Here is a 27,382-nt window from a genome sequence, read left to right as displayed (position 1 = left end):
TGAGTCTTGGGAACATACATTTGGATAATTCAGGATTGTTGCCTTCAATAAGCTATAGTAGGAGAAATAACCTCATAAACACTTAATGAGGTCACAGTGTGAGAACTGCTAATAGAGCTTTGTGCAAGAGAGCCTGGGTCGGAGTAGGAAAATCAGGGCAGTCTTCTCAGAAGAGGTGACAGCTTGAGTTGGCCCTTGGAAAGCAAGTAGGAGTTTCGGAGGGTGACAAAAAGAAGCAGAACAAAGGCATTCTAGACATGTTCAATGATAGGTTGTATTAGTTATCTAAAGCTGCATAATAAATGACCCCAAGGGCTGGCCCCGTGGTTAAGTGTGCACGCTCCGCTACTGGCGGCCCGGGTTTGGATCCTGGGCGCGCACTGACGCACCACTTCTCTGGCCATGCTAAGGCCGCATCCCACATACAGCAACTAGAAGGATGTGCAACTATGACATACAACTATCTACTGGGGCTTTGGGGAAAAAAAAGGAGGAGGGTTGGCAATAGATGTTAGCTCAGAGCTGGTCTTCCTCAGCAAAAAGAGGAGGATTAGCATGGATGTTAGCTCAGGGCTGATCTTCCTCACACACAAAAAAAATAAATAAATGACCCCAAACTTAGTGGCTTCAAACAGCAATAATCATTGCTGGTGGAAATGCAAAATGGTATAGTCACTTTGGAAGACAGTTTGGTGGTGTCTTACAAAACTAAACATGCCCTTACCATACAATCCAGCAATTGTGCTTTGGGTATTTACCCAAAGGGGCTGAAAACTTATGCCCCCACAAAACCCTGCACATGGATGTCTCTAGCAGCTTTATTCATAATTGCCCAAACTTGGAAGCAAGTAAGATGTCCTTCAGTAGCTGAATGGATAAATAAACTGTGGTACATCCAGAAAATGGAGTATCATTCAGTGCTAAAAATGAATGAACTATCAAACCGTGAAAAGACATGGAGGAAACTTAAATGCATATTACTAAGAGAAAGATGCCACTCTGAAAATGCTACATACTGTCTTATTCCAATTATACGATATTCTGGAAAAGACAACACTATGGAGACAGTAAAAATAGCAGTCTGGTGGAGGATGTTGATAACAGCAGAGGCTGTGAATGTGTGGGGGTAGGAGGTATATGGGAAGTTTTCATAATTCTCCTCAATTTTGCTGTAAACTTAAAACTGCTCTAAAAAATTGTCTGTGTTAAAACAAGACAAAACAAACAAAAAAATCTGACAATAGTTATGTCTTATCGCCCATGATTTCTGTGGGTCAGGAAGTTGGGGATGGTTGACTGAGTAGTTGACTCAGCATCTTTCATGAAGTTGTGATCAGAAGTCAGCTGGGGTTGCAGTCATCTGAAGGCTTGACTGGGGTTGAAGGACCCACCACAAAAGTAGCTCACTCACATGGAGGACGAGTTGGTACTGGCTGTCGGTGGGAGGCCTCAGTTCTTCTCCATGAGAGCCTTTCTACGGGGCAGCTTAAATGTCCTCACAGCAAGGTGGTTGGCTTCCTCCAGCCTCCAGAGAGAGCAATCAAGGGAGCAAGGCAGAAGCTGAAAAGCCTTTCATAACCTAGCCTTGGAAGTCACACAACTTCACTCCTGCTGTATTCTGATGGTCACACAGGCCAGCCATGTTTCATTGTGGAAGGGGACTACACAAGGGTATGAATATTAGGAGAGGAAGATTGTTAGGGGCCATCTTGGATGCTGGCTACCACATACGGCACTGTAAGTGTAACTGATGTGGTGTACTTGGGCTATAAACAGTTAGAAATGAGCCTGAAATTTATTTATGGACTAAATTGTCAAGGGCTAAGGAGTTTGGCTTTTAACTGTTGGTGATAGGGAAATGTTGAAAGTTTTTTTTTTTTTTGTGAAGAAGACTGGCTCTGAGTTAACATCCATTGCCAATCCTCCTCTTTTTGCTGAGGAAGATTAGCCCTGAGCTAACATCTGTGCCCATCTTTCTCTATTTTGTATATGGGATGTCACCACAACAGGGCCTGATGAGAAGTGTGTAGGTCTGCACCCGGGATCTGATTCCGTGAACCCCGGGCCACTGAAGCAGAGCACGTGAACTTAACCACTATGCCACCGGGCTGGCCCCCAAAAGGTTTTTAAGAAGGCACCTAGAGGGTTGAACTGTCTCTTCTTATCTGAATTTCACAGCAAGAGCTGTCCAATATGTTTAAAAGAGCCCCCTGATGCCCTCTGCTTTTTCTTTGGGCTGTTTGAAACTATATGTAGATTTACACACATCTCATTCTTTCTCTTTGTGTTGGATTGCCTTTTGGAAACTGTGTCATATGTCAGCTTGGATATTCTTCCACTACGTAAAATGTAATCTCTTTGTATCAATTGGGATACTCGTGGTTGCAAATAAAAAATTCAACTCAAAATGACTTAAGAAATGAAAATAATTTATTGACTCATGCAACTGGAAAGCCCAGTGGTAGAGAGGATTTCAGGTATGGTTTGATCCAGAGTTTCACATTTTCAAGAAGTAACTGGCTCTGTTTCTACCATGTGTTGATTCATCCTCAGGTGGACTTCCTTCACAGTAGCAAAAATGGCTGTAGTGATTCCAGGTTTTACCTTACACTGGAAAGACAAAAGCATCTTTGTCCTCAGATCCACTTTGATTGGTCTGGCTTAGGTCACATGCTCATACTTGAACCAGTTGCTGAAGTCAGGGGTGTGGAATATATGGATTGACCTAGCTTAGTTCACATGCTCCACCTTTGGAGCTGGGGGTGAAGTCGCCAAACCGCATAGTCCTCCAAATAGAAATTGAGAGTTGCTAGGAAGAGAGAAATCGGCTGCTGAGGAGGCAACCACAAGTGTCCAACACAGAATCAAAATTGTGTGGTTCATCTAAACAACATTACTGAGCCTCAGTTAAGTATAGTGTTGGGCTCTGGATAGAGCTAAGAACAGGACACAGTCACTGCTTTCAAAGGAGGCACGGTGTATAATCCCCCGAGAATGTAAGCTCTCTGAGGGTAGGGAATTTTTTTCTTTTGTTCACATCTGTATCCTCAGAGCCTGGAACAGCACCTGGCACATAGCAGGCAATAAATATTTGTTAAATAGTACTCAGTAAATATTTGTTAAATGAATAGTCTGGGGAAAAGACAGACATATATGGAATTCACCACACTGTATGAGATATATTTCTGGCTCTAGGGACTTTAAGGGAACTGTGATCTGCTCTTTCACTTCTCCTCCTTCTCTTCTTCCCTCTTCTGATTGCAGCTCCTCCACAGTGAGAGACCGGGAGGGAAGACTTGGAGAGATGTCAGAGGGTTCCTCACTTGCCTGCCTGCCCGTTGGTGGTTGAAGGTGCCCCTTGTCTCACTCTAGTGCAGGGTGGGTCCATCTCTTGCGCATGGTTCTCAGGATCCGAGGTTCAAGGTGTTCCTATTCAGTATTGAATTAATAGAAAATTTAACGAACCTATAAGATTTTGGATAAAAATTAGTGCAATGAGAAATGTTCCTGGGAGTGATATTTAGCTTACGGCCCCCTTCTCTGCTAAGGAACTCCTTGGAGAGGGGGATGCCCACCTCACTTGGCCTCTCCAGGGGGCTATGCCCTAGCCCTGTCTCTAACCTGTGTTCTTTCATGTGAAACCATGAATTCCCCATCGCCCTGTTTCTTGATCTTATTTAAGCCACAGAAAACTTTTCTGGAGGAAAGCTGTTATCCCTGCAGCCTTTCCCCAAACCCCAAGGCCTGTGAAGCCCTGAATGTGGAGGCCCTGAAGTTGAAGGTGACAGTAATGACAGAGAGTCAGGTCAGAAATCAGAGTTACTTTGTCAAACTCTACAAGATGTTTTATCCAGAGGGTGTTTAGCGTAATGGTGATGATAATGTGGCAGAGGGAGCTGGTTGACTCCTCGTATCTGTTTTCCTCTTCTTCCTTTAGTAATTCAACTCCAAATTTTAGCTAGGCACATGGCTACTTAGAATAAAGATCACATTTCCCAGGCTCTTCTGCAGCTGTGCGTGGCCATCTGACCAATGAGATAGGAGGATAAATGATGTGTGCAACTTTCGGGCCACACTCTTAAAGGAAAGAGGCACGCCCGCCACATCCTCTCTTTATTTTTCCTGCTAGCCGGAAGGACACGGTGGTGGGGCATCTTCGATGAGGTGAGTGAGGACAATACCCTTGGGATGACAGAGCAAGCTGGTGGAAGGAAGCTGGCTCTCCAACACTGTGGAGCTTCTATAACTTCCGTGTCAACAGGACAGTCTGGTTTAAGCCTCTGTGATTTTGCATCTTACAGCAGTTGAACCTCAGCCTCAACCAATACAAATTACCATGTGTCAGGGACATCCTACATGCCAGGCACAGTGTTAAGCTTTTCACGTACATTATTAAATTTAATCCTTAACAAAAATTTTCGTTAAGTAGTGCATCAGTTAGGACCTTTTGGGCAAAAACAACAGAAATGGACTCTGGCTAACAAGTAACAAATGGAATTTATTGGAAGGAAATAGGGTGGCTCACAGAATGGAAGGGAGAGTTGAAGAAACAGACTCAGAGAGGACAGAAACCGTGGCTTTGGAGGTCTTTCCAGGAAAAAGATAGAAACCAAATGTTAATTTTCTATCCTTGCATCACTGTGCTCAAAATTCAAATTAAAAGTTAGAGAGTCCACCTGGCCTAGCTTTGGTCATGAGGCTACCCATTTAGTTCAGGAAGGGTAAGGCACCTTAACTTACTGTGACTTCTTGTCTCACCAAGACTGTATACAGTGGTGGAGAGCTAACTGGCCAAGGGGGAGTCGGGTGCCTCTGGCAAAAGAAGAGAGGAATGCATGCTGAGTGGCCTAAAAACAACAGATGTTCACTATGGGTAAGTAACATGATTTCCAATTATATTATAAGGAAAATGAGGCTCAGAGAAGTGAGTTAACTTGCCCAAAGTCACACAGCTTGTAGAAAGCAGAGCTAGTGACTAAACACAGGTCAACTGCCATGCTCTTAACCATGATGCTGTGTGGCTTCCAGTGACTAACTCAGACCAGGTACATTTATGTTTGACTCTCCAATTGGCCTTCTACTGACTCATGCTTCTTCTAAGAGGATATAAACATGGATCTAATGGGAGCCCTATTTCCCTGTTGAATCTTGGCCTTACCTGGCCACAAATTGGGGGTGTACTTTGACAACAGAACGAAAATTTGAAGTTGGGATTATGGAAAATCAGAGAAATGTGGTTGTCATTCCTACAGGCTGCTTCATCCTCCACACTGCCCTGCAGGACACAAATGGTTTAGACAGTGATCAAAGGGCCTCTGGCATGTGAACACCCTCCTCTCCTCTTGTGGCCTGGGAAGAACAAAACTCCTAATTGCCCCCACCCTTTGAGTCCACCAACATGGAACACAAATTGTGAGAAGAACAGCTGTAATCCTTGCTGGCTTGATTGCAAGAAAGAATAGAGACCTGCCTGAATTTCTACACAAAATTGGAGACTTGGTGTGAAGATACATGGGCTCAGGTGTGAGGATGTGTAGGGACTGGACTAAAAAGTGGAAAGCACCCCCAGAACTCAGGCTGCTCCATGGCTCACGCTCCACTTCTCTCTCAGAGGCTGTGTGGCCCCCTCGCGGTATCTTTGCTCCTCTCTGTGAATAGACTCCACTCCCTTTCTGTTACCTCTACTCCTTCATAACTTAGTTTGCTCCAGGCATCAGTTCCACATTCTAGGCAGGAGGTTCAGGGAGGGGAGGAGTCAGCCTCTTTGTCTGTCAGGGTTTTCCCTTACATCTCATTGGTCAGAATGAGGTCACATGGTCACTCCTAGCTTCAAGGCAGTCTGGGAAAGCTTGTAGGCAGCTTTTCCAGTCTGTCTATTGGAGAGAGGCACAGGAGCTGGAGCTGGAGTTAACCTGCTAAAGTACCTGCCCCAGGGTGGTTGAGATGAAATTTATAAAATGATTTGAAGCTATACAGCACTCTACAAATGTTGGCTTCAAAATAGAATGCATGTGGTACAACCCATTGGGAGAGTGATTTGACAGTGAATTTGAAGAGTCCCAAAGTGTGCACCTAATTTGTCCCAGTCATTTCATCTTAAAAATTATATCCAGAGAAAAGAATTCCAAGCAAGCAAAAAGCTGTATGTAGAAAATTATTTAATGCAGCGTTGCTTAAAATAGTAAAACACTAACATTTCTCAACTTAATAGAATACATTATACCCGTTAAAATTATGAGTAAATGAAATATTTGTGCTAAATGTTATATGACAAAACCATGTTACAGAATTAAACCTACCCTTTCATGACAAGTTTGTAAATGATATCCGTGCTGGAAGTGAGTGCATAAAAGCTGATATATTATTGTGGTGGGACTGTGTGTTGTTTTTTCTTGTTTTCCTTAATATTGCCACAATACTGTTGGTTAATAACTGTATAATTAACACAATTGTTAATATTTAATACAATTGGGAGAAAAAAATACAATTACAGTGGCTTCCTAGGCCTGGCTCAACTTCTCAGGGGTTGAACAGAGTCAGGTATCTTAGGACACATCTGACCCACTGTCCAGAAATGACCTGGCCCATGGAGTTGGGGAGAGATTGCCCTTTGACATTTGCATCCACCTCTTCACCGCTAGAAGCAAAAGAATCCATATAAAAGAGTTTGTGGTTCTTCTGTTCTTCTCCTGTGAAGGAAGTTGCACTGTCCTATCCCAGGAATTGGTAGTTTTCTCCTCTGTCCTACTCAGATCAGGCTCTGAGCTACTTCTGCTTTCAAGGATGGGAAGCAGGAGGAAGTATTTCAGGGGTGGTGGCAGTACATTGCGTCCCTGCCCTACAAGTGACCACTGGCCAACCATGCTCTTGGTGTGATCTTGGTGGAAACTTCCAAGACTCACATGAGACCTATGGTGGGACTGTTTCTCTGACCTGCCTGACATTTGGCCACCTGCTTGGACAACTGGAGGAGCAGGTGAAGTCTAGAATGCTTCCAAGTGAGCAACAGGCAACTTTGAAGCCAACATACCTTTTATGTATCTTTTGGGCTGTGCTAGATGTGTCATTTGTCAACCCAAGACACAGTGGGTAGAATAATTATAGCTAATGTTGACTGAATATCACTACGTGCACTTTGACGTCTATTGTCTCATTTAATCATCATAACAACCCCAAGAAGTGAGTACTACTATTACCATCATTTCCCAGACGGGGACAGCGAAGTCCAGAGAATAACTTGCTTTAGGTCACACACTTGTAGAACTAGGATTTTAACCCCCCATAGTCTGGCCTCAGGCCCCAGAGGCTTAACCAGATTGCTGAGAATGACATTCAGGTGGAATCTTTTTTTGGCAATTCAATGTACTGGAAAACAATATTTTGTTATTTGCACTTCCCAGAACCTTCTCAGGCGTGTAGATCCTGTGCGGCCAGTTCCTTTGCATGTGGGGGGTCAAGCAAATTGGAGGGGTTTAGACAGAGGTAAATTGTCTGTGTAAGCGAGGGAAAGAGATCTGGAGAGATGGGTCTGGGAGATTGTGTTGGGAATAGAGGAGCCATGATCCTGGGTGCTGTGTGGAGTAACAGGAGATGAAGGAGGCCCTGCTACCTTCATTCTCTTGAGAGCAAAGCCAGAAAAGTTTGGGAGAAGAAACATGGCAAAGAGGATTTGTGAAGTTGAGTATAGAGAGTCATGTGATACAAAACCCACTTATTAGAGTAGGTGAGGGAGTGAGCCCTGCAGACATCTGGGGGAAGAATAGTCCAGTCAGAGGGAACAGCCAATGTGATGGCTTTAAGATGGAAGTGTGCCTGGCATGTGTGAGGAACAGCAAGGTAGTCAGCATGGCTGGAGTGAAAGGAGCAAGGGGTCAAAGAAAAGGAGGTGAACTCAGAGAGGTAAGGGTGGGGACTTGGGATGGCAGATCACACAGGGCCTTGTAGGTTATGGAAAGGACTGGCTTGTCCTTCTAGCTAGGTGAGGAGCCTTTGTAAGATTTTGAGCAGAACAGCAGTATGATATATCTTGTGTTTTGAAAGGATCGCTCTGTCTCCTGTGTTGAAAACTGACTTAGGGAGAGAAGTGGAGAAGCAATGGGGGACAGGAAAGGCCCAGTGCCGTAATCCAGGTGGGATGGTGGTGGCTTCCACAATTTTGATAACAGTGGGTGGTGAGAAGTGGCCGTATTTTGGACATATTTGAAGGTAGAGCCATAGGATTTCCTGATGACTTTCGGTCTGAGAAACCGGAAGGCCACTGTTGCCATAGACTGAATGTGGGGGACAGCTCCACCATGGAGCCCTGGCCACCTGGCTGTACCACACAGACCACACAGGCAGAGGCTTGAACCACAGCTTGTCTGAGTTTTGGCAGAACACCGGTGATCTTTCTGGAACAGAGAGGATGGAAAGCCTGTGGGGAGCGGCTCTGGGGCCATCTCCCACTTGCCTTCCTACCTCCCTTAGGATGCCAGTTTTTCCGTGGTGTCCCAGGTTCTAACAAGGTATGAGTCTTTCTGCCTCACCTTCCCCCAACTCCCAGCCCCCAGTAGAGCTACAGACTAAAACTGTTTTGTCTAGAATATAGCCTCCCTTTTTTCAATGTCATCTTTTTTGATGTGTGGGACAAGAACCATGGGGAAATCTGGTTTTGCTGTCTATGTAAGTAATAAACTGAGCCTAACAGTGGCTCCTGGTATCTTTACTGGTCGAATCAGCGAGGGCTTGGCCTGGCCTAGCCTTGTCTTGTGTGCTTGAGGCTGAGATGGGGCAAGCCGAGGCAAGAAAGATTGGGAGCGATCAGGGGTTCAGTTTTAGACACACTTGGTTTGAAGTGTTTGTTAGACACGGAGCGGGCAGTTGGATATCTGAGTCTGGAGGTCAAGAGAGAGGTCTGGGATGGAGACATAAACCTAGGCATCATCAGCATATAGATGATATTTATAGCCCTGAGGCCACCTAAGGACAGAGTATAGATTAAAAAGATGCCCATCAGAATGGCTATTATTAAAAAGATAGGAAATAACAGGTGTTTAAGAAGATGTGGAGAAAAAGGAACTCTCGTACACTGCTAGTGGGACTGTAAATTGGTGCAGCCACTGTAGAAAACAGTATGGAGATTCCTCAAAACATTGAAAATAGAAATACCATATGATCCAGTGATTTGACTTTTGGATATTTATCCAAAGAACAAGAAAACACTAATTTGAAAAGATACACACACCTGTATGTTCATTGCAGCATTATTCACAATAGCCTAGACTTGGAAGCAACCTAAGTGCCCATCGATGGATGAATGGATAAAGAAGATGTGGTATATATACATAATGGAATACTATTTGGTCATAAAAAAAATGAAATCTTGTCATTTGCAACAACATGGATGGACCTTAAGGTTATTATTCTAAGTGAAATAAGTCAGATGGAGAAAGACAATTACTGTGTGACTTCACTCATATGCAGAAGATAAACAAACAAACAAACAAACACGTAGACACCGAGAACAGATTGGTGGTTACCAGAGGGGAAGGTGGTGGGGGGAAGGGGAAAGGGGTAAAGGGGCACATGGGTCTGGTGATGGATGGCAAGTGGACTTCTGCTGGTGAACACGATGTAGTCTATACAGAAGTTGAAATATAGTGATGTACACCTGAAATTTATATAATGTTATTAACAATGTGACCTCAATTGAAAAAAAAAAAAAAGAGGCCTGAGGACCAAGCTCTGGGATCCTCCTTATGAGGTGGGGAGAAAAGGAGGGAATTGGCAAAAGAAACTGGGAGGAGGGGGGAGCGTGAAGGAGAACCAGGAGTGTGGAGTTGTCCTGGAGGCCAGCATACAAAATAGTTCCAGGAAAGAGTGAGTGGTCAAACGTCAGAGGCTACTGCTGAATCACTTAAGATGAAGATGGTGAACTGACTTGGGTGTTAACCACGTATCCTTGGTGACTTTGACGAAAACAGTCGGTGGAGTCGGGGGTGGGGTGGGGCAAACGCTTGATTGGAATGGGTTCAAGGGAGAGTGGGAGGAGCAGAATCCGGTACAGCAAATATAGACAACTATTTTGGAAACTGTTTTGCAACAGGAAAGCAAAAAATGAGGCAGTGGTTGCTGGGGGAAGTAGGGTCAAAGAGAGTTTGTTTGCTTTTTCATTAAGAGAAATATATTATTTCCGATGGGAATATCATATTTCTGTATCTACAGTTGTCCTTCGGTATCCATGCGGGATTGGTTTCAGGACTCCCCGTGGGTACCAAAACCCACGGATGCTCTCTCTTTAGTCCGTCCTCTGTATCCGCGGATCTTCCCCAGGTCGGTTGAATCCTTGAATGCGGAACCCGCGGATACGGAGGGCTGACTGTACACTCAGTATACTTTGCATTGGCCTTATGTAGTATTTATTCCAGAACCAACACCATACTTTTTAGTTACTATAGCTTAAGGGTATTGCTTTGATATGGCACGTCTGGCTGTGGAATGGGATGATGTAATAAGGTATGTTTCATAGTTTTCTAGGCTATTCTTGTGTGTTTTGTCTTCCCGGTGAATTTTAGATTAGCTTGTCAAATTCTATGATAATTCTGTTGGGTGAGATTGCACTGAATTACTGAGTAATCTGATGGAGAACTGACATCTTTATAATGTTAAACCTTGTCATCCATGAATATGGCATGTCTCTCTGTTCTTTTATGTCTTTCAGGAAAGCCTAACAGTTAAAAAAATATAGTTCTTACATATTTCATGTTACATTTATGCCTAGGGGTTTTATAGCTTTTTGGTGTTATGAATGGAGTTTTTCCTATTATATTTTCTAATTAGAAAATTAGTCAGTCTTAGCTGAATAAGAAATGGATTAGATTTTTATATATTGATCTCACTGAACAAGATTAGTTCTAACAAGTTGTCAGTTAATGGTTTTGGATTTTCATACTTTTTGCAAATGATGACTTTTTTACCCATTGACCCTGCCTCAAACAGGAAATAGAGTTATGATTGGATGTTACTGCTGCCCATCATTTTCGCTCTTAGGGAGGCAACAAAAAAATTAGAACAATTCTTTCCTTTGAAGTGGTTCCCCGGCTGTCTACAGAGTTGGGCTGTGGGTTGTGTGCATCCAGACTTACTCAGACTCAAAGAGAAAATAATTGTACCAGTGTAATACTGAAATCTTGCTTTATATTGACTTTGGTAGAGAGCAGATGGGCAGTAAAAAGAAAAATTGACAAGTATAGAGAAGTAAAATTTTCTTCTAAAAGCTTATTTTAAAATCTTTTCAACAAATGGAACTGGAAAATTATTTGTTCATATAGACAAAAATGAAATTGGATTCCCTGTTTCACACCACACACAAAAAAATCAAAAATCAAAAACTAAAAAAAAAGCTCTACACAATGTCAGAAATTAAATGATGGAAGTATATCAGGTATTTGAGAAGAATATACTGGTGAAAAAATTTTTTCTAACTTTGGAGATTTCTTAAGCAAGTTACAGAAAAGGCTACCAATAAGTTTGGCCACATTAAACATAAGAGCTTCTTCCCAAGAGAAATGACAATTATAATTAGTAATAGCATGTAACTCATAGTTTGAACATGAGTATCAGAAGAGAGTATGTGTGGGAAAGTAACTTACAAAGTGCTAGGCAAATGGTGATTGTTTTACCAAACCAAGTGGTCTCATCTCCTGGTGAGTTAAATAAGACTCTACACCAGTGAAAGTTGTCTCACAAAGTAAAGTGTATTTGCAGCAAACAGAAGGCCATGAGGAATCATTTCCAAAGTCATGGCCTCCTCGAACAAAGGGAAGCAGGAACTTTTATTTTGGTTGGGGAATGAATATTCCAAAAGGGAGAGGCAAGTATTCACTTGCACAGGCTCAGTTGGAGAACATGCTTCCACATAATGAGGGCTAAGCAACTCCTGGAGAGATCTTTGCATTAAAAATAAGGCAAAGGTCATGGGCATAGCTCTTGTGGTGAGGCCTGATCAGTTTCAGAATGGTTGGTGGTTACATCTCCTTAACATACAAAAGGAAAAGAAACAACTTTTGGAAAAACAGTTAATTGCTTCCAAACCCACATTTGAGTTTCTTGAGGCACCTAGTCGGTGATAATTGTTTTTACCTTTGAATCCCCCAGCAAGGTGCCTATGTTCTATTTAGGTTGATTTATGTTAGGAACACTGGTTCACTCAAATTACTTCAAGTTTTGAAGATTTTGTAGTTAGTTCACCACCAATCACTAACGTTTTCCTCTATTTCCAGATACGGGAGACAATTCCACTTCCCTGCCACCTGAAGTTGGGAGTGGACATATGACTTCTTTGGCCAATGAAATGTGAGCAGAAGGGATGTGTGTCGCTTTTGGGTGGAAGCATTTAAGAACTTGTACACAGTTCTTTGTTTCTTTTTCTTCTGCCTTGATGATCATGGAGTCACATGTTGATGTGGAACTTGGATGCCGTCAAAGCAGACGGGATTTCTGAGATAACACATGGAGGATAATTGCTTGGGAGAGTTTCTCAGACCTGTAGTGAATTTTGGACAAATAAGAAAAAAACTTTTGTTGCATGAGGCAGTGAGATTTTGGTATTGTTTGTTACTACAGCATAACCTAGCCTATCCTTACTCATACAGAAATCCACAGTCTGGATGGAAAATACATCTGAATTTCTAGTTCCTTAAATTGTAAAGTTAGGATGTTGATTTGAGATCTTTCTTATGTTTTAATGTGTTTATAGCTATAAATTTTCCCCTTAGTACTGGTTTCACTGTATCCCATAAGTTCTGGTATGTGCATTTTTGTTTTCATTCATCTCTAAGTATTTTTTAATTTCCCTTGTGATTTCTTCTTTGACCCATTGGTTGTTTAAGAGTGTGTTGTTAAATTTTCGCAAATTTGTGAATTTCCAGTTTTCCTTCTATTGTTTCTAACTTCATCCCACTGTGGTTGGAAAAGATACTTTGTATACTATCTATCTTATAAAATCTATTGAGACTTAATTTGTGGCCTAACATATGGTCTATCCTAGAGAACATCCACATGCACTTGAGAAAAATGTATATTCTGTTGTTGTGTAGAGTGTTCTAGTTATGTCTCTTAGATCTAGTTGGTTTATTGTGTTGTTCTAGTCCTCTATTTCCTTACTAATGTTCTGTCTTATTTCTCCCTTATATTCTGTCAATTTTTGCTTCATATATTTTGATGGTCTGTTATTCTGCATGTAAAAGTTTATAATTGTTATATCTGCTTGCTGTGTATATTAAAATTGTACCAGCTTAACTTCAATGGTGTACAAAGCTCTGCTCCTTCACAGCTCCATCCCCATCCTGTTTCAGTTATTTATGTCACAAAATTACATCATTATACATTGTGTGACCAAAAATATATACTAATAATTGTTTTTTAAAATACATTAGTCTCTTAAATTATGTATAAAACAAAATATGGAGTTAACAAGCCAAAGCTACAATAATACTAACTTTTAGACTAATAGTTTTAAAAAAATGCATTAATCTCTTAAATCACACAGAAAACAAAAAGAGGAGTTATACACCATTGTTAAGACAATACTAGCTTTTATAATTGTATGTATTTACCTTTACTGAGATCTTTATTTCTTCATACAACTTCAAGTTACTGTCTAGTGTCCTTTCATTTCAACCTGCAGGATTCCCTTTAGCATTTCTCTCAGGGCAGATCTAGTGGTAATGAACCTCCTCAACTTTTCTTTATCTGAGACTGTCTTGATTTCTCCCTCACCTTTTGAAGGATCATTTTGATGGATATAGGATTCTTGATTAACAATTTTTTTCTTTCAGAACTTTGAATATACCAGCCCACTGCTTTCTTGCCTCCAAAGTTCCTGATGAGAAATCTGCTGAAAGTCTTATTGAGGATCCCTCATATGTGATGATTTGCTTCTCTCTTGCTGCTTTATTTATTTATTTATTTTTTTGTGAGGAAGATCAGCCCTGAGCTAATATCCATGCCAATCCTCCTCTTTTTGCTGAGGAAGACTGGCCCTGGGCTAACATCTGTGCCCATCTTCCTCTACTTTATATGGGACACCGCCACAGCATGGCCTGACAAGCGGTGCGTTGGTGCATGCCCGGGATCCAAACCCGGGCTGCCAGCAGCGCAGCGCACGCACTTACCCACTATACCATGGGGCCAGCCCAACTCTTGCTGCTTTCAGGACTCTGTCTTTGTCTTTGTCTTTTGACGGTTTGATTATATGTCTTGGTGGGAGTCTCTTTGAGTTCATCTTTCTTGGAATTTCCTGAGCTTCTGTAATATTTATATTCATGTCTATCATAAAATTTGGAAACTTTTCAGCCATATTTCTTGAAATAATCTCTCTGACCCTTTCTCTCTCTCTTCTTCTGGCGCTTCCACTATGTATATGCTGGTCTACTTGATGGTGTCCCATAGGTCCCTTAGGCTTTTTTCACTTTTCTTCAATCTTTTTTTTTTTTTTTGGGAGGAAGATCAGCCCTGAGCTAACATCTGCCAATCCTCCTCTTTTTTTTTTTGCTGAGGAAGACTGGCCCTGGGCTAACATCCATGCCCATCTTCCTCTACTTTATATGGGACGCCGCCACAGTATGACTTGACAAGCGGTGTGTCGGTGCGCGCCCGGGATCTGAACTGGTGAACCCTGTGCCGCTGCAGCGGAGTGCGTGCACTTAACCGCTTGTGCCACTGGTCTGGCCCGCAATCTTTTTTTCTTTCTGTTTCTCAGACTCAATAACTCCAATTGTCCTACCTTCAAGTTTGCTGATTTATTCTTCTGCCTGCTCAAACCTGCCTTTGAATCCCTTTAGTGAATTTTTCATTTCAGTTCATGTATTTTTTAGCTCCAGAATTTCTTTTTGGTTTGGTTTCTTTTTATTGATATTTCCACTTTTTTCATACATCATTTTCTTGACTTTCTCCATGTCTTCCTTTAGCTATTTGAGCATCTTTAAGACAGTTGTTTTAAAGTCTTTGTCTAGTAGGTCTGCTATCTGGTCTTTCTCTGGAATGGTTTCTGTTTATTTTTTTCCTTTGAATGGACCATACTTTCTTGTTTCTTTTTATGCCCTGTGATTTTTTTCTTGAAAACTGGACATTTGAATCTAATAATATAGCAACTCTGGAAATCAGCTTCTTCCCCTTCCCCAGGGTTTGCTGTTATTTTTTATTTATTTTTATTGTTATGGGCTGTCTCTCTGCCAGGGATCAGCTTAAGGTCTTAAGGTCTTAAGTTCCTCTTAGGGCATGCATGTTGACTTTCTAAATTCTTCTGTGTATGTGGTTGCTTTTGAATGTCCTGGTTCTTAAATGTCTGGCTCCCAAAAGGATAAAAAAGAGGAAAATGAAGGAGGCAAAAAAAGCACCAGGCCTCTAAATCGCCTGGAAGTTGCTTCAGCCAGAGGTGGAGGGGCTTGCACAATGGGTAGGGGGTCCAACAATGGCTGCCTGCCTCTGTGTCTGAACCTCTGAGATCAGAAGCTACAATCAACAATCAGAGCACTGATCCTTGATATTTCGGGGATGGGGTCTCATTGCCCACTCTGGTTACCACAAGCTGCATGCAGGTTGCTCTGTGAATGCATGCACAGGTTCTTGCCACAGGGCTGTGGGGGTATGGGAGATTGGTGGCTGCTCCAGTGCTAAGAGCCAAAATAGACTGAAATTAACCACAAATCATTGGGTAGACTTTAGAGCTCCTAAATGATTACATCAGACAGATTCTGCCAGTACAATTGCTGTCTAGGCAGGGAGAAGGATTCCTGGTCCTTAATACTCTGTCATCTTTCTAGAATTCTCTCTCTGATTCAATTAATTTTTTGGGAGGGGTCTCTATTATGAACCAGGCACTGTTTTGTGCACTGCAAATAGACAGGTGAGAAAGACAGACAAGAATCTCTGCTCTCATGGAGCTTATATACTCTAGTAGAGGAGCCAAACAATAGAAAAACTAAATAAATATATAATGTAATTTCATGTAATGAAAAGTGCTATGAAAAAATATTTGAGTATCTGTAGCAGACACTGTAGTTGCCCCATTCATGTCCCATCAGCGTTTAACATTCTCATGCAAGCTGGCCAGATTTATAGCTGCCAGTACCTGCAAGTGTTTGCATGAGGGCTCTCTCTGGCTCCTGGAGCCTTCTCTGCCTGGGTCAGGGCAGGTTGGGAGCACCAGAGAATTAGGGCTTTCCCACAGAGCACACCTCAACTGATAGCTGATGTGAGTTGTGGATAAGAATCTACGCCCCCTCCCCTCGGGCAGACAACTCTGAGGCATGTTCTATGCTGGCTTCCAGAGTTCCTCAGTGTATTGAGCTCCAATTGTCCACAGCAGTACCTTGTTTTATCACACATCTTTTAGGGGCTTCTTCCTGCCCCTGCTTCCCCACAAGTGTTTCCTGAATCACCTCCCAAGTAAATTACTTGCACTTGAATCCTTGTCTCAGGGTCCATTTATAGGGGAACCCAAGCTAAGATTTTATCAAGAATTGGGGTGGGGGGCTGGATGGGAGGGAGTGGCTGGAAGCCTGTAGATAGGTGCCCACCTGTGTTCATCTGGTCAGGTGCACACCTATTGGTGGATCATTGAGAAAGACTCTGTGGGTTGGATAGCCATTCTGAGATTTTGCCTGTGCCTTTACAGACAGTGGGCCCTTGGCTACTGTTTGAGGCAAGGAGGGGCCCCGATATCTGAGTTCTAGCTGCTTCCTGTGGTGGTCAGAGTGTGAAAGCTTTTACCAAAACAACCCAGCTTATCCATTAAATTACTCCCCCACACCCCGATGGTATCTTTTCATCCTCTCATCCTCAGCCTTCTTCCTCTTTCCTCAGCCCTTTTTTTTTGCTGTCAAGTGTAGGCACTTTGTTGTTTTAAGCTATTTATTGGTGTTTTTCTTTTCTTTCTGATTATAAAAGTCATTCAAATTTTTTGTATAAAAGTTTTAAATACAAAAAATATATAGAAGAAAATTAAAATCGTCCTGTGGCAGCTTCAAGTTGACCACAAATTCTTTGACACACCTCCCATTGAGAGGTAGGATCTATGTCCCCTCTCCTTGAATATGGACAAGCTCTGCCACTGCTGGACCAAGAGAATATGGTGGAAGTGACTCTGTGACAGTTTCCAGATCAAAACCTTAAGAGACTGGAAACTCTCAATTCTTGTCTCTGGGAACACTTCCTCTTGATATCTAACCACGCTGATGTGAGAAGCCCAGGTCACATAGAGAGGCCACAGGTAGCTACTCCAGTTGACAGCCCCAACCGAGCTCCCTGCCTGCAGCCAGCGTCAACTGCCTGCCATGTGAGTGATCCATTTTGAAAGTCCAGCCCAACTGGGCCTTGGGTGAGTCCATCCCCAGTCACGATCTGACTGCAACCAAATGAGATCCCCCAGTGAGTACTGCTGAGGCTGGACAACCCACAGGACCATGAGACAATAATAGTTGCTGTTTTAAGTCACTAAGATTTGGAGCGGTTGGCTGTGAGGCCATAGATGACTGGAACACACCCATAATCCTATCATCCGGAGATAACCACTATTAACATTTTGGTTTTCCTACCCACGCATATGTTTAAACAGGTCATTTTAAAATAAAATGTGCAGAATTTTTATGGAATTTTTTCAGAGAGCAAACATTTATTTGCTCTGGTTATTAAGAAAGTAGAACTAGGAGCAAGAGAAAATGTGTTGGAGATAGAGTGAAAAAATCATTGGCTTGGGGATCGCATTAGCAGTCCCACTCAAGGTACGGTTTGGTGTTCTCTATATTTCATGAAAGTGTGCTCCGTGTCTTTGAAAACAGGTTTAGAAGTGACTAGACACGATGGAATATAAGGATGTATCCCAGAGTGGACATCACTCAACCATTCCTCTGTTGGATATTCAGGCTGTTCTAGTTTTTCACCATTGAAAACAATGCCGCAATGAACAATCTCGTACATACATCTTTGTACTCAGCTATTACTTAGGATAAATTCTTGGAAGTGAGAATTCCTGGGTGAAGGGTTTGAGGCTTTTTTTTTTTTAAAAAGCAAAACAATACTCAAAAAGCACCAGGTTTCTCTGTACCTGAGTTGTCCTTATTGACCGCTACGAAGGAGGCCAGGTCTGGCTAAAGGGTGCTCCTGTTTCCCTGGGCAGGAGGGAAGGACATTTTGCAAAGTACACTTTCAGGGGCACACAGGCTGTGACCTCCCACACTTGCTTGATTTGTATTGATGTTTAGAACACACCTTCCAGGAGGCAGGCCCTCCGTCTATTCGGCTTGCCTTTCATAGTGCTTTGGCCAACCTAGCAGCAGGTGGGCAAACAAAGAACACCTTTGGGATAGTGACCTTGATGGTTTGGGCAGGAAGCTGGGTAGGGAGGGAGCACAGGCTCGTGTAGCCCCAAGAGGAAGGTCAAGCAGGGCTGTGTGCTCACTGAGCCCCCGCCCTCTTCCTTTGGGTTGCTTACAGACTTCTGCCTCCTACTTCTCTTTTTCTGGCCTTTTTGGCTTTGGTGGCTTCCTTCAAGTGGCTCTGTGGTGTGTGCAGCCTCCTGGTTCTGCTCCCTCCAGCCATGACTCACAGAGTCCTTCTGTTAACAGGTGCGCCAGGGCTCTGGGCGGGCCCTCAGGGTGAGGAGAAGGGGAACTTTGGAGTCTGTGATTGCAGAGAAAGGGTGCAGAATATCTAGGATTTAGACTAGGGGATTTGGGGAAGGACAAGAGATTCAAGAGGAAGCAGAGAGTAGAGCCTGACCAAGGTGGGATGACCAGAGAAGCTCGGACGAATGACAAGGGGGGTTCGGCTAGCCCTTTTACTTTGCAGGTGAGGAAACTGAGGCCCAGAGAGGTGAAATGACATGCCCAAGGGTGCTCAGCAGGTACTAGATTCTCTTCTCAGGGTGTTTCTTCTTGGATTCCACCTCACCACCTCCACTTTGCCTCCAGTTCTATTTTCCAAGGACCCAGGTGTAAATGTTTGTTGAATGACTGACTGATCAAAATCCTTTTATGCCTGTGTTTTGTGGTGAATGAGCCAAAGAGGGGAAAGAAATGCTTGCGAGTTGCATAGGATGGAAATTGCCTAACTGAGAGTCTTTGGGAACTTGATTGTCGGACAAATCAGCAAAGTAAGAACACAGGGTGGAGCTCAGAGAGGGGCTGAATGCACCCCACGATGGTGGTCCTTAGGCTAGAGGTTAGCATACCGGCCTTGGGCTAAGGCAAGGATTCCACCACCTGTTTGACCTATGTGAGCCAGAGGTCGTAGATGAGCGTTTATAATTGATTCATGATAGGGAACACTAACTTTGAATCCCAATGATGTGAAATGTTATCTTCCCCAAAGAAGTCCATTTGTCTCCTTAGTAAATTTGTATTACAAAAAAATTATACACAATTATTATATTTTGAATTTTCTTAATGAAAAATTTGTGGAGGTGCATTTTCTCTTTTGTTATATAAGTGCCTGCACGTAATATACTCTATTTGCCTCTTGGCCCATAAAGCCTAAAATATTTACTATCTGGCCCTCTATGGAAAAAGCATGCTGACCTCTGCCCCAGGCTATCAGAGCTGGACCTGGGAGGCAGACATCTCGGTGCTGGGTTAGGGTGAATCCTGGCAGGAAGATGCAGGCACAGGAGGGCAAGCTGCTTTTTCTTTTTTTTTTTTTTGTGAGGAAGATCAGCCCTGAGCTAGCATCCATGCTAATCCTCCTCTTTTTGCTGAGGAAGACCGGCTCTGAGCTAACATCTATTGCCAATCCTCCTCCTTTTTTTTCCCCCCAAAGCCCCAGTAGATAGTCGTATGTCATAGTTGCACATCCTTCTAGTTGCTGTGTGTGGGACTCGGCCTCAGCATGGCCGGACAAGCGGTGCCTCTGTCTGCACCCGGGATCCGAATGGGGGCCGCCAGTAGCAGAGCGCCCGCACTTATCTGCTAAGCCACGGCCGGGCCCAAGCTGCTTTCTTAACCATCTCCTTATCTCCACCTGACCCTCACTCCCTTGTTCTCCCTCAGCCTTGGCCTTATGTCATGGGTTCAACCTGGACACTGAAAACGCAATGATCTTCCAAGAGAACGCAAGGGGCTTCGGGCAGACCGTGGTCCAGCTAGAGGGATCCCGGTAAGGGCTCAGGTGGAGAGCCGGGTCTCATCCGCTCTTCCTCCAAAACTTGTATTTCTGGAAAAAAAAAGTCGCAATTTCCTTGATTTGTCTTTTTCTTGATTTATTTTTTGAATAGGTAATACAGTTATAGGGTTCAAAAGATACAAAAGAGTGTAATAGTACAAAGTGTCCTCCGCACGCCCCTCCCCACAGTTCCCTCCCCGGGGTGGGGGGCGGGGGTCTGGTACCTGGTGTCTTGTGTGTTCTTCCCAAGAGATTCTCCGCTATATACCCCTCCGCATTCCCCTGACCCCATCCTGCACACAATTTGTAGCACGCATTATACTCAAACCACCGCCGGCTGCCTATTTTTATAATGCATTTTATTGACCTCCCCGCACCTCCCGCCCCCGCCATCGTCATTTATCATTTATGGCGGCTTTGGAGCCAAAATGGCAGAATCCAGAGGCTGCGGCAGAGACTACACAGCCTGCAAAGCCTTTACGGAAATAATATTACCTTTCCAGAAAATGTTTGCTGGCCTCTGCTCTACACTGTCTTTTGCATTTTTTTTTCTTAATAGAGCTCGGTGATTTTACCAGATAAGCTTATAAAGAGCTTACTCATTCTTTTTGATGCTTGGATCATATTCTGTTGTTTGGAGGTACCATAATTTACGTTTCTATTACATTTAAATCTCTTCTTAATGGACATTAGGTTGTTTCCAAACTTTTGCTAAACAAACAGTGCTGTCTTTTTTCTTATGTGCAAGGATATTTGGAAGTAAATTCCTAGAACTAGGATTGCTGGATCAAAGGGTACAAATGCATATGTGATTTTAATAGATTTTTCCAGATTACTCTTTATAGAGGTGGCAACAATTTACACTTATACCAGAAATGGACACACCTACTTCTGCACCCATTTGCCTACCCAATGTGTTATCAAACTTATTGATCTTTGCAAACTGAATAGGTGAGAAATGGTATCTCAATTTTGTTTTATTTTATTATTATTTATTTATTTTTTTGTGAGGAAGATCAACCCTGAGCTAACATCCATGCCAATCTTCCTCTTTTTGCTGAGGAAGACCAGCTCTGAGCTAACGTCTATTGCCAATCTTCCTCCTTTTTTTTTTTTTAAGATTTTATTTATTTATTTTTCCCCCCCAAAGCCCCAGTAGATAGTTGTATGTCATAGATGCGCATCCTTCTAGTTGCTGTATGTGGGACGCGGCCTCAGCATGGCCAGAGAAGCGATGCGTTGGTGCGCGCCCGGGATCCGAACCCGGGCCGCCAGTAGCGGAGCACGCGCACTTAACCGCTAAGCCAGGGGGTTGGCCCCTCAATTTTGTTTTAAATTGCACTTTTCAAAAATGAGAGACAGGGCCGGCCAGTTGGCATAGCGGTTAAGTTCATGTGCTCTGCTTCGGTGTCCCGGGGTTCACAAGGTTTGGATCCCGGGTGCGGACTGATGCACCGCTTATCATAAAGCCATGCTGTGGCGGCGTCCCATATAAAGTAGAGGACGATGGACACGGATGTTAGCCCAGGGCCAATCTTCCTTACACACACACAAAAAAATGAGAGATGTATTTCCTTTTCTGTGAACACTTTTTTCTTATCTGTTGCCCATTTTTCTGTTGGGTTATTGTTTTGTTTTTGTTATTGGTTTGTGGGAGCTCTGACTACATGGAGGAAAGGGGCTGGGGTACGAGGTGCTCATCTCCCTCCCCCCACTTGACTCTTTGACTTTTGACTTTACTTAGGATAGTTGATCCCATGCAGAAATTTATTTAAAATGACTGTGTGGTTGAATTTATTCACTTTTTAATGACGTCTGGGTTTTGTATCATTCTTAGAGAGGCCCTTCCCCCTCCATGATTTAGAATTTTCACATTTTTTTCTTTGCTGAGTCTTCCTCCTATTTCTGGGAATTGGAGAATCTTGTAAGGGTTGGCTCCCCCACTTTCTTCTGGGTGGGCAGAACTTCCATGGTCTTCTCTCCCGACAAGTTAGAGTTGTCTTTTGTCCCAGTGGTGATCTGTTCCCACCTCTCCCCCCAGGGTGGTGGTTGGAGCCCCCCAGGAGATAAAGGCTGCCAACCAAACAGGTGGCCTCTACCAGTGTGACTACAGCACGGGCAGGTGTGAGCCCATCCGCCTGCAGGGTGAGTCGCTGCCCCTCCCTGGGACCCAGGGCTTGGGTTCCACCTGTGCGTACACCTGGACTCCACAGGCATTCCCTCTGTTCTGGAGGTCTGTTCAAGGGGGTCTGTGGTGGGGGGCCCAGGGGTCCAGCTCCCCAGCCTCTGTGCTATATGCAGACTCTACCTCAGACACCCTCAGACACCCCCTCCATGTTCCTTCCCCACGACCTAGGTGCCCCCTTGACCTGTCAGACCTCCGTGTCTCCCAGGTCACGGTGACCCCTGTCCAGCTCTTACATAGTCCCTTTCAGCCCCCTGAGGGTGACCATGTATATATCTGTCCTCAGTCCCCCCGGAGTCTGTGAACATGTCCCTGGGCCTGTCTTTGGCGTTCGCTACCAACCCTTTTCGGCTGCTGGTGAGTTGCCCTGGGTCTCGGGAGGGAAGGAGTCCTGAGGGAAGGAGTTGGGGATCCAAGGCTGCCGGGGCTGGGTTCTTGTGGAGGGTGGAGATGCTGAGGTGAGTGGACAGGAAGCAGGGACAGGCCCTGCCACCTGTACCCTGCCCCCCAGGCCTGCGGCCCCACCGTGCACCAAACCTGCAAAGAGAACACCTATGTGAATGGCTTCTGCTTCCTGTTTGGAGCCAACCTATTGCAGCAGCCCCAGAGGTTCCCAGAGACCCTCAGAGGTAGGTCACCTTTGGAAGAGGGTACAGATGGGCAGCATGAGGGTGGGGGCAGGTCTTGGCTGGGGACTGCTCATGGTCTAGGGGGTGACTTAGAGGTCTAGGTGTGGGTGGATGAGGGAACTGGTTCCAATAGAGAGAGAGGCTGGAGGAGGGAGATGCTAGGGTCTTGCACTTTAAGAAAAGTCCTGATACAGCCATTCATCTTTGTGAGATGATGTCCCAACCATTGTCCTTAGAGTAAGTGCCTGAGTGTCCTGACCATAGCCTTTGAGGCTCTAGATGGTGTGGCCACTGTCCACCTCTCCAACTTCTTACCCATCCCTCTACTTCAGTCACTGTGCTCCAGCCACTCTGGCTGCCCTTCTTCTCCAACAACCACAACAAGCTGTCCTTGCCTCAGGGGCTTTGCACTTACTGTTCCTTCAGCCTGGCATGCTCTTCCCCCAGATCTCAGCCGACAACACATTATTGTCATCACAGCTCAAATGTACATTATTGTCATCACAGCTCAAATGTCCCTCCTTCAAAGAGGCCTTCCTTGAGTGGCCCTTCTAATCATTCCCACCATCACTCTCTACTGCATTGCCTTACTTTACCATTTTCATAGCTATACGTACATATTTTACTTGTTTCTTTTTTTGCTGAGGAAGAGTGGCCCTGAGCTAATATCTGTGCCCATCTTCCTCTATTTTATATGTGGGATGCCTGCCACAGAATGGCTTGATAAGTGGTGCATGGGTCCACACCTGTGATCTAAACCTGTGAACCCCGGGCCACTGAAGTGGAGCCTGCGAACTTAACCACTATGCCACAGGGCCAGCCCCTTCTCCTTGTTTCTTATCTGTCCTTTCTTCTGGAACAGAGGCTCCATGATAGCAGGGATATTGTCTAGCTTCTGCACTGCTCTGTGCCCTTGTATGTATTGCAGCTTAGCAAATTCCCCCTGAACTTAGCAGCTTAAAACAGCAAGCTTTAATTATCTTATAGTTCCTGTGAATCAGGAATCTGGGCATGGCTTAGCTGGGTGCCTCTGCCTCAGGGTCTCTCATGAGATTGTAGTTAACTTGTCAAACTGGAGCTGTGTTCTCATTTGAAGGCTTGACTGGGGGAAGATCCACTTCTAAGCTCACTTACAAGGTTGTTGGACTGAGGGCCTCGGTACTCACTGGCTGTTGGCTGGAGGCTTCCCTCAATTGCTTGTCACATGGGCCTCCCCATAGAGCAGCTCAAACATGGTAACTGGTTTCCCTCTGAGTGAGTGACAAAGAGTGAGAGAGCAAGAGAGAGTGGGCACCCAAGACAGAAGTCACAGTCTTTTTATAATCTAATCTCAGAGGTAACAGCTCGTTACTTCTGCCATATTATGTTCCTTTGAAGTGAGTCAAAAAGTCCAGCTCACACTCAAGAGGAGGGCACTATGCAAGGATATTATTACCAGGAGGTGAGAATCTTGGAGACCATCTTGTTGGCTACCTACCACACCCGTGTTCCCCAAACATTTGTTGGTTGAAGGAGAGTGAGTGAGTGAATGAATCTTTTTTTCAAGCTACTTTCTGCCATTGATTTCTTCAACTGCTTGGCCATCTTTCCTTGTCTCCAAGTCGGTTCTGGAACCAAGGGAAGACCTGTCTTCCTTTGATGTTTTTTTTTTTTTTTTTTTCTTAAGCTCTGCTCCTTTGTAAGTTACTCTCAACAGATAATGTTCCCTCTTTCTTCACAGAGAAAACCAAGGCTGCCAGGCATGAACTCCCTACACTTTCCCTTTATTCTTGTCCAAATTTCCATGATGGCACCACCCTTGGCAGTGTCTCACCGGTTTTAGAGGAAGACCCATCTCTCCACCTTTCCATGAGTAATTCTTCCATTTGGGCTTTTGAGGCTCTTTCACATCACCAACTCTGGGGCCCGCATCTTCAATCACTCATTCTCTCCAGGAGCTTAAATTTCTCCACCTCCTTCAAGTGTAAACATGCTCATGCTACCTATATCTTAAAAGCAATCAACCGCCAAATTTGATAGCAATGGAAATAACTTTCCCTCTGCCTGGACTCTTCCCCATCTTCCGCCATCTCTCCTTCCCTTCACCACCAAACTTCTTGAAAGAGTTCTCTCCTCTTGTCTCCATTTCCCCCACGTCAGGATTCTTCACCCTGTGACATCTGGCTTCTGCCCGCCTGTTGTACAGAACTTGCTCTTGCAAATGGCATCTGTGACCTTCTAAATGCTAAATCTCTTTTCTGTCCTCATGTTCACTGACCTCTCCGATGTGACCTGCAGATCGCCTCTTCCTTCTCCAAACACCTGGCCTCAGACATCTCTTCCCCTCCCTTCCCCTCTCCTCCCTTCCCCTCTTGCCCTGTCCCCTCCCATTCCTTTCCCCTTGCTTCTCCCACTGTGAGGGCCTCTGCTAAGCTTTATCCCCCAGCCGTCTTCCTCTGCCTTTCCTGCCTGGGGCATCAGGTTACAGCTTTTATTCTTGCCCATCTCTTCTTCCTTCCTGATCACACCCAGTTCTGTGGCTTCAGCTCCCAACCCTACATTTCTCTTTAGTCCTCACTCTCAGGAGTTCAAGATTCTTCTTTTAAAAACATTTTCATTTCTTTTAGGGCCAGCCCAGTGGCTTAGCGCTTAAGTGCGCGCGCTCCGCTACTGGCGGCCCGGGTTCGGATCCTGGGTGCACAGCGATGCACCGCTTGTCCAGCCATGCTGAGGCCGCGTCCCACATACAGCAACTAGAAGGATGTGCAACTATGACATACCACTATCTACTGGGACTTCCAGGGGGGGAAAAAAAAAGGAGGAGGAGCGGCTATAGATGTTAGCTCAGAGCCGGTCTTCCTCAGCAAAAAGAGGAGGATTAGCATGGATGTTAGCTCAGGGCTGATCTTCCTCACACACACACACACACAAAAAATTTTCATTTCTTTTAAAATAGATAAAACATGCACTTGGTTCAAAATTCAAAAAGCACTAAAGGATATACTATAAGAATCTCTCCTTCTTGGGTCCTCCAGCTTCCTGTTTCCTTCCTGGGAGGCAGCCACTGTTACTAATTTCTTGTGTCTTCTTTTGGAAATAACTACATGTCTTACAAATATATCCATATCCATATTCCTCACTTTGTGCCACAAATGGTAGCATGCTGTACACACCGTACTGTACCTTGATTCTTTTTTTTTAATACTAGAATCCCTGTTTTTTTTTATAATTTTATTTATTTATTTTTCCCCCCAAAGCCCCAGTAGATAGTTGTATGTCATAGCTGCACATCCTTCTAGTTGCTGTATGTGGGACACGGCCTCAGCATGGCCGGAGAAGCGGTGCATCGGTGCGCGTCCGGGATCTGAACCCGGGCCGCCAGCAGCGGAGCATGCGCACTTAACCGCTAAGCCATGGGGTGGGCCCCTGTACCTTGATTCTTTTCACTTAACATATATTGGAGATTTTCAAAAATTTTTCTGGCTGATCTTTGTATATTTTCCATGTAAATGTTAGAATCTGCTTATCTATTTAAAAAACCACCAATAATATTTTTGGGTAATTTTATTTTATTTTTTTCAATGATCATACAGTAAAATTGACCTTTCTTCTTTTAGTGTACAGTTCTATGAATTTTAAGATATGTATAGATTTGTGTAAACAACAACATGAACAAGATACAAAAGAGTTCTCTTACCCTCCTAAAAAATACTTCATGCTATCCCTTTATGGTTAGTTGCCTCCTCCCCCTCCCCCTGAGCCCCTAGCACCCACTGATACTGTTCTCCATCACTATATATAACATATAGTTGTATATTAAAAACTATATTTATCTTTCAAGAATGCTACATAAATGGCATTGTAACTTTTTCATAAGTGGCTTCTTTCACTAGCATAATGCATTTGCGATTCATCCATGTTGTTGTGTGTATCAGTAGTTCCTTCCTTTTTTATCGCTGAGTGTATTCCATTGCATGGATTTACCACAGTCTCATTCACCAATTCATCCATTCACCCAGTGAAGGATGTTTGGGTTGTTTCCAATGTTTGACAATCATGAATAGAGCTGCTAGAAACTCTTCACTGCTATGGCAATCTTTCTAAAATACAAAACAGATCACCTCACTTCCTTCTAAGAACCTTCGGTGGCTCCCCACTGCCTAAGGGATAAAGTCAAATTTCTTTTTGGGAAGGCCTTTCCCAACTGTTCCCTGCTTAATGTCATAGCCTCATCTCCATCCCCATCACATAGATTTACCCTAGGAGTGCCATTTCCATTCCTTGATTCTGCCAGAATCCTTTTAGGCCCATCCCCTTCGTATTAGTCAGAGTCTCAACTGGAACAGACAGCACACCTCAGTTAGGATAATTTGAGGAGAGTTTTTTTGTTTTTGTTTTTTTTACAAAGGCACTAATTATAAAGGTGTGGTGGGGTCTAAGGAAACTACAAAGT

At 43.9% G+C, this 27,382-nt stretch overlaps 1 protein-coding gene across 3 annotated transcripts in view; it reads left to right on the top strand.

Annotated features, from left to right (window-relative positions):
• Window positions 1–18,492: 18,492 nt before the first annotated feature.
• Window positions 18,493–27,382, top strand: part of ITGAM (integrin subunit alpha M) — a 46,740-nt gene continuing 37,850 nt past the window's right edge. Inside the window, exons 1-5 of one of the 3 annotated variants that reach the window (XM_058569540.1) lie at window positions 18,493–18,605; window positions 20,025–20,130; window positions 22,178–22,281; window positions 22,608–22,678; window positions 22,833–22,950. In XM_058569540.1, the coding sequence (XP_058425523.1) occupies window positions 18,578–18,605; window positions 20,025–20,130; window positions 22,178–22,281; window positions 22,608–22,678; window positions 22,833–22,950 (427 nt within the window). In that variant the 5' untranslated portion in view covers window positions 18,493–18,577. Of the gene's footprint in view, window positions 18,606–18,667; window positions 18,884–20,024; window positions 20,131–22,177; window positions 22,282–22,607; window positions 22,679–22,832; window positions 22,951–27,382 lie in introns of those variants that run through there. The other 2 variants (XM_058569541.1, XM_058569542.1) reach the window with 2 other exon arrangements.

Source organism: Diceros bicornis, chromosome 26, assembly GCF_020826845.1.
Source record: "Diceros bicornis minor isolate mBicDic1 chromosome 26, mDicBic1.mat.cur, whole genome shotgun sequence".
In the NCBI taxonomy this organism is placed as follows: domain Eukaryota; kingdom Metazoa; phylum Chordata; class Mammalia; order Perissodactyla; family Rhinocerotidae; genus Diceros; species Diceros bicornis.
This window is presented reverse-complemented; position numbering and strand designations above follow the sequence as displayed.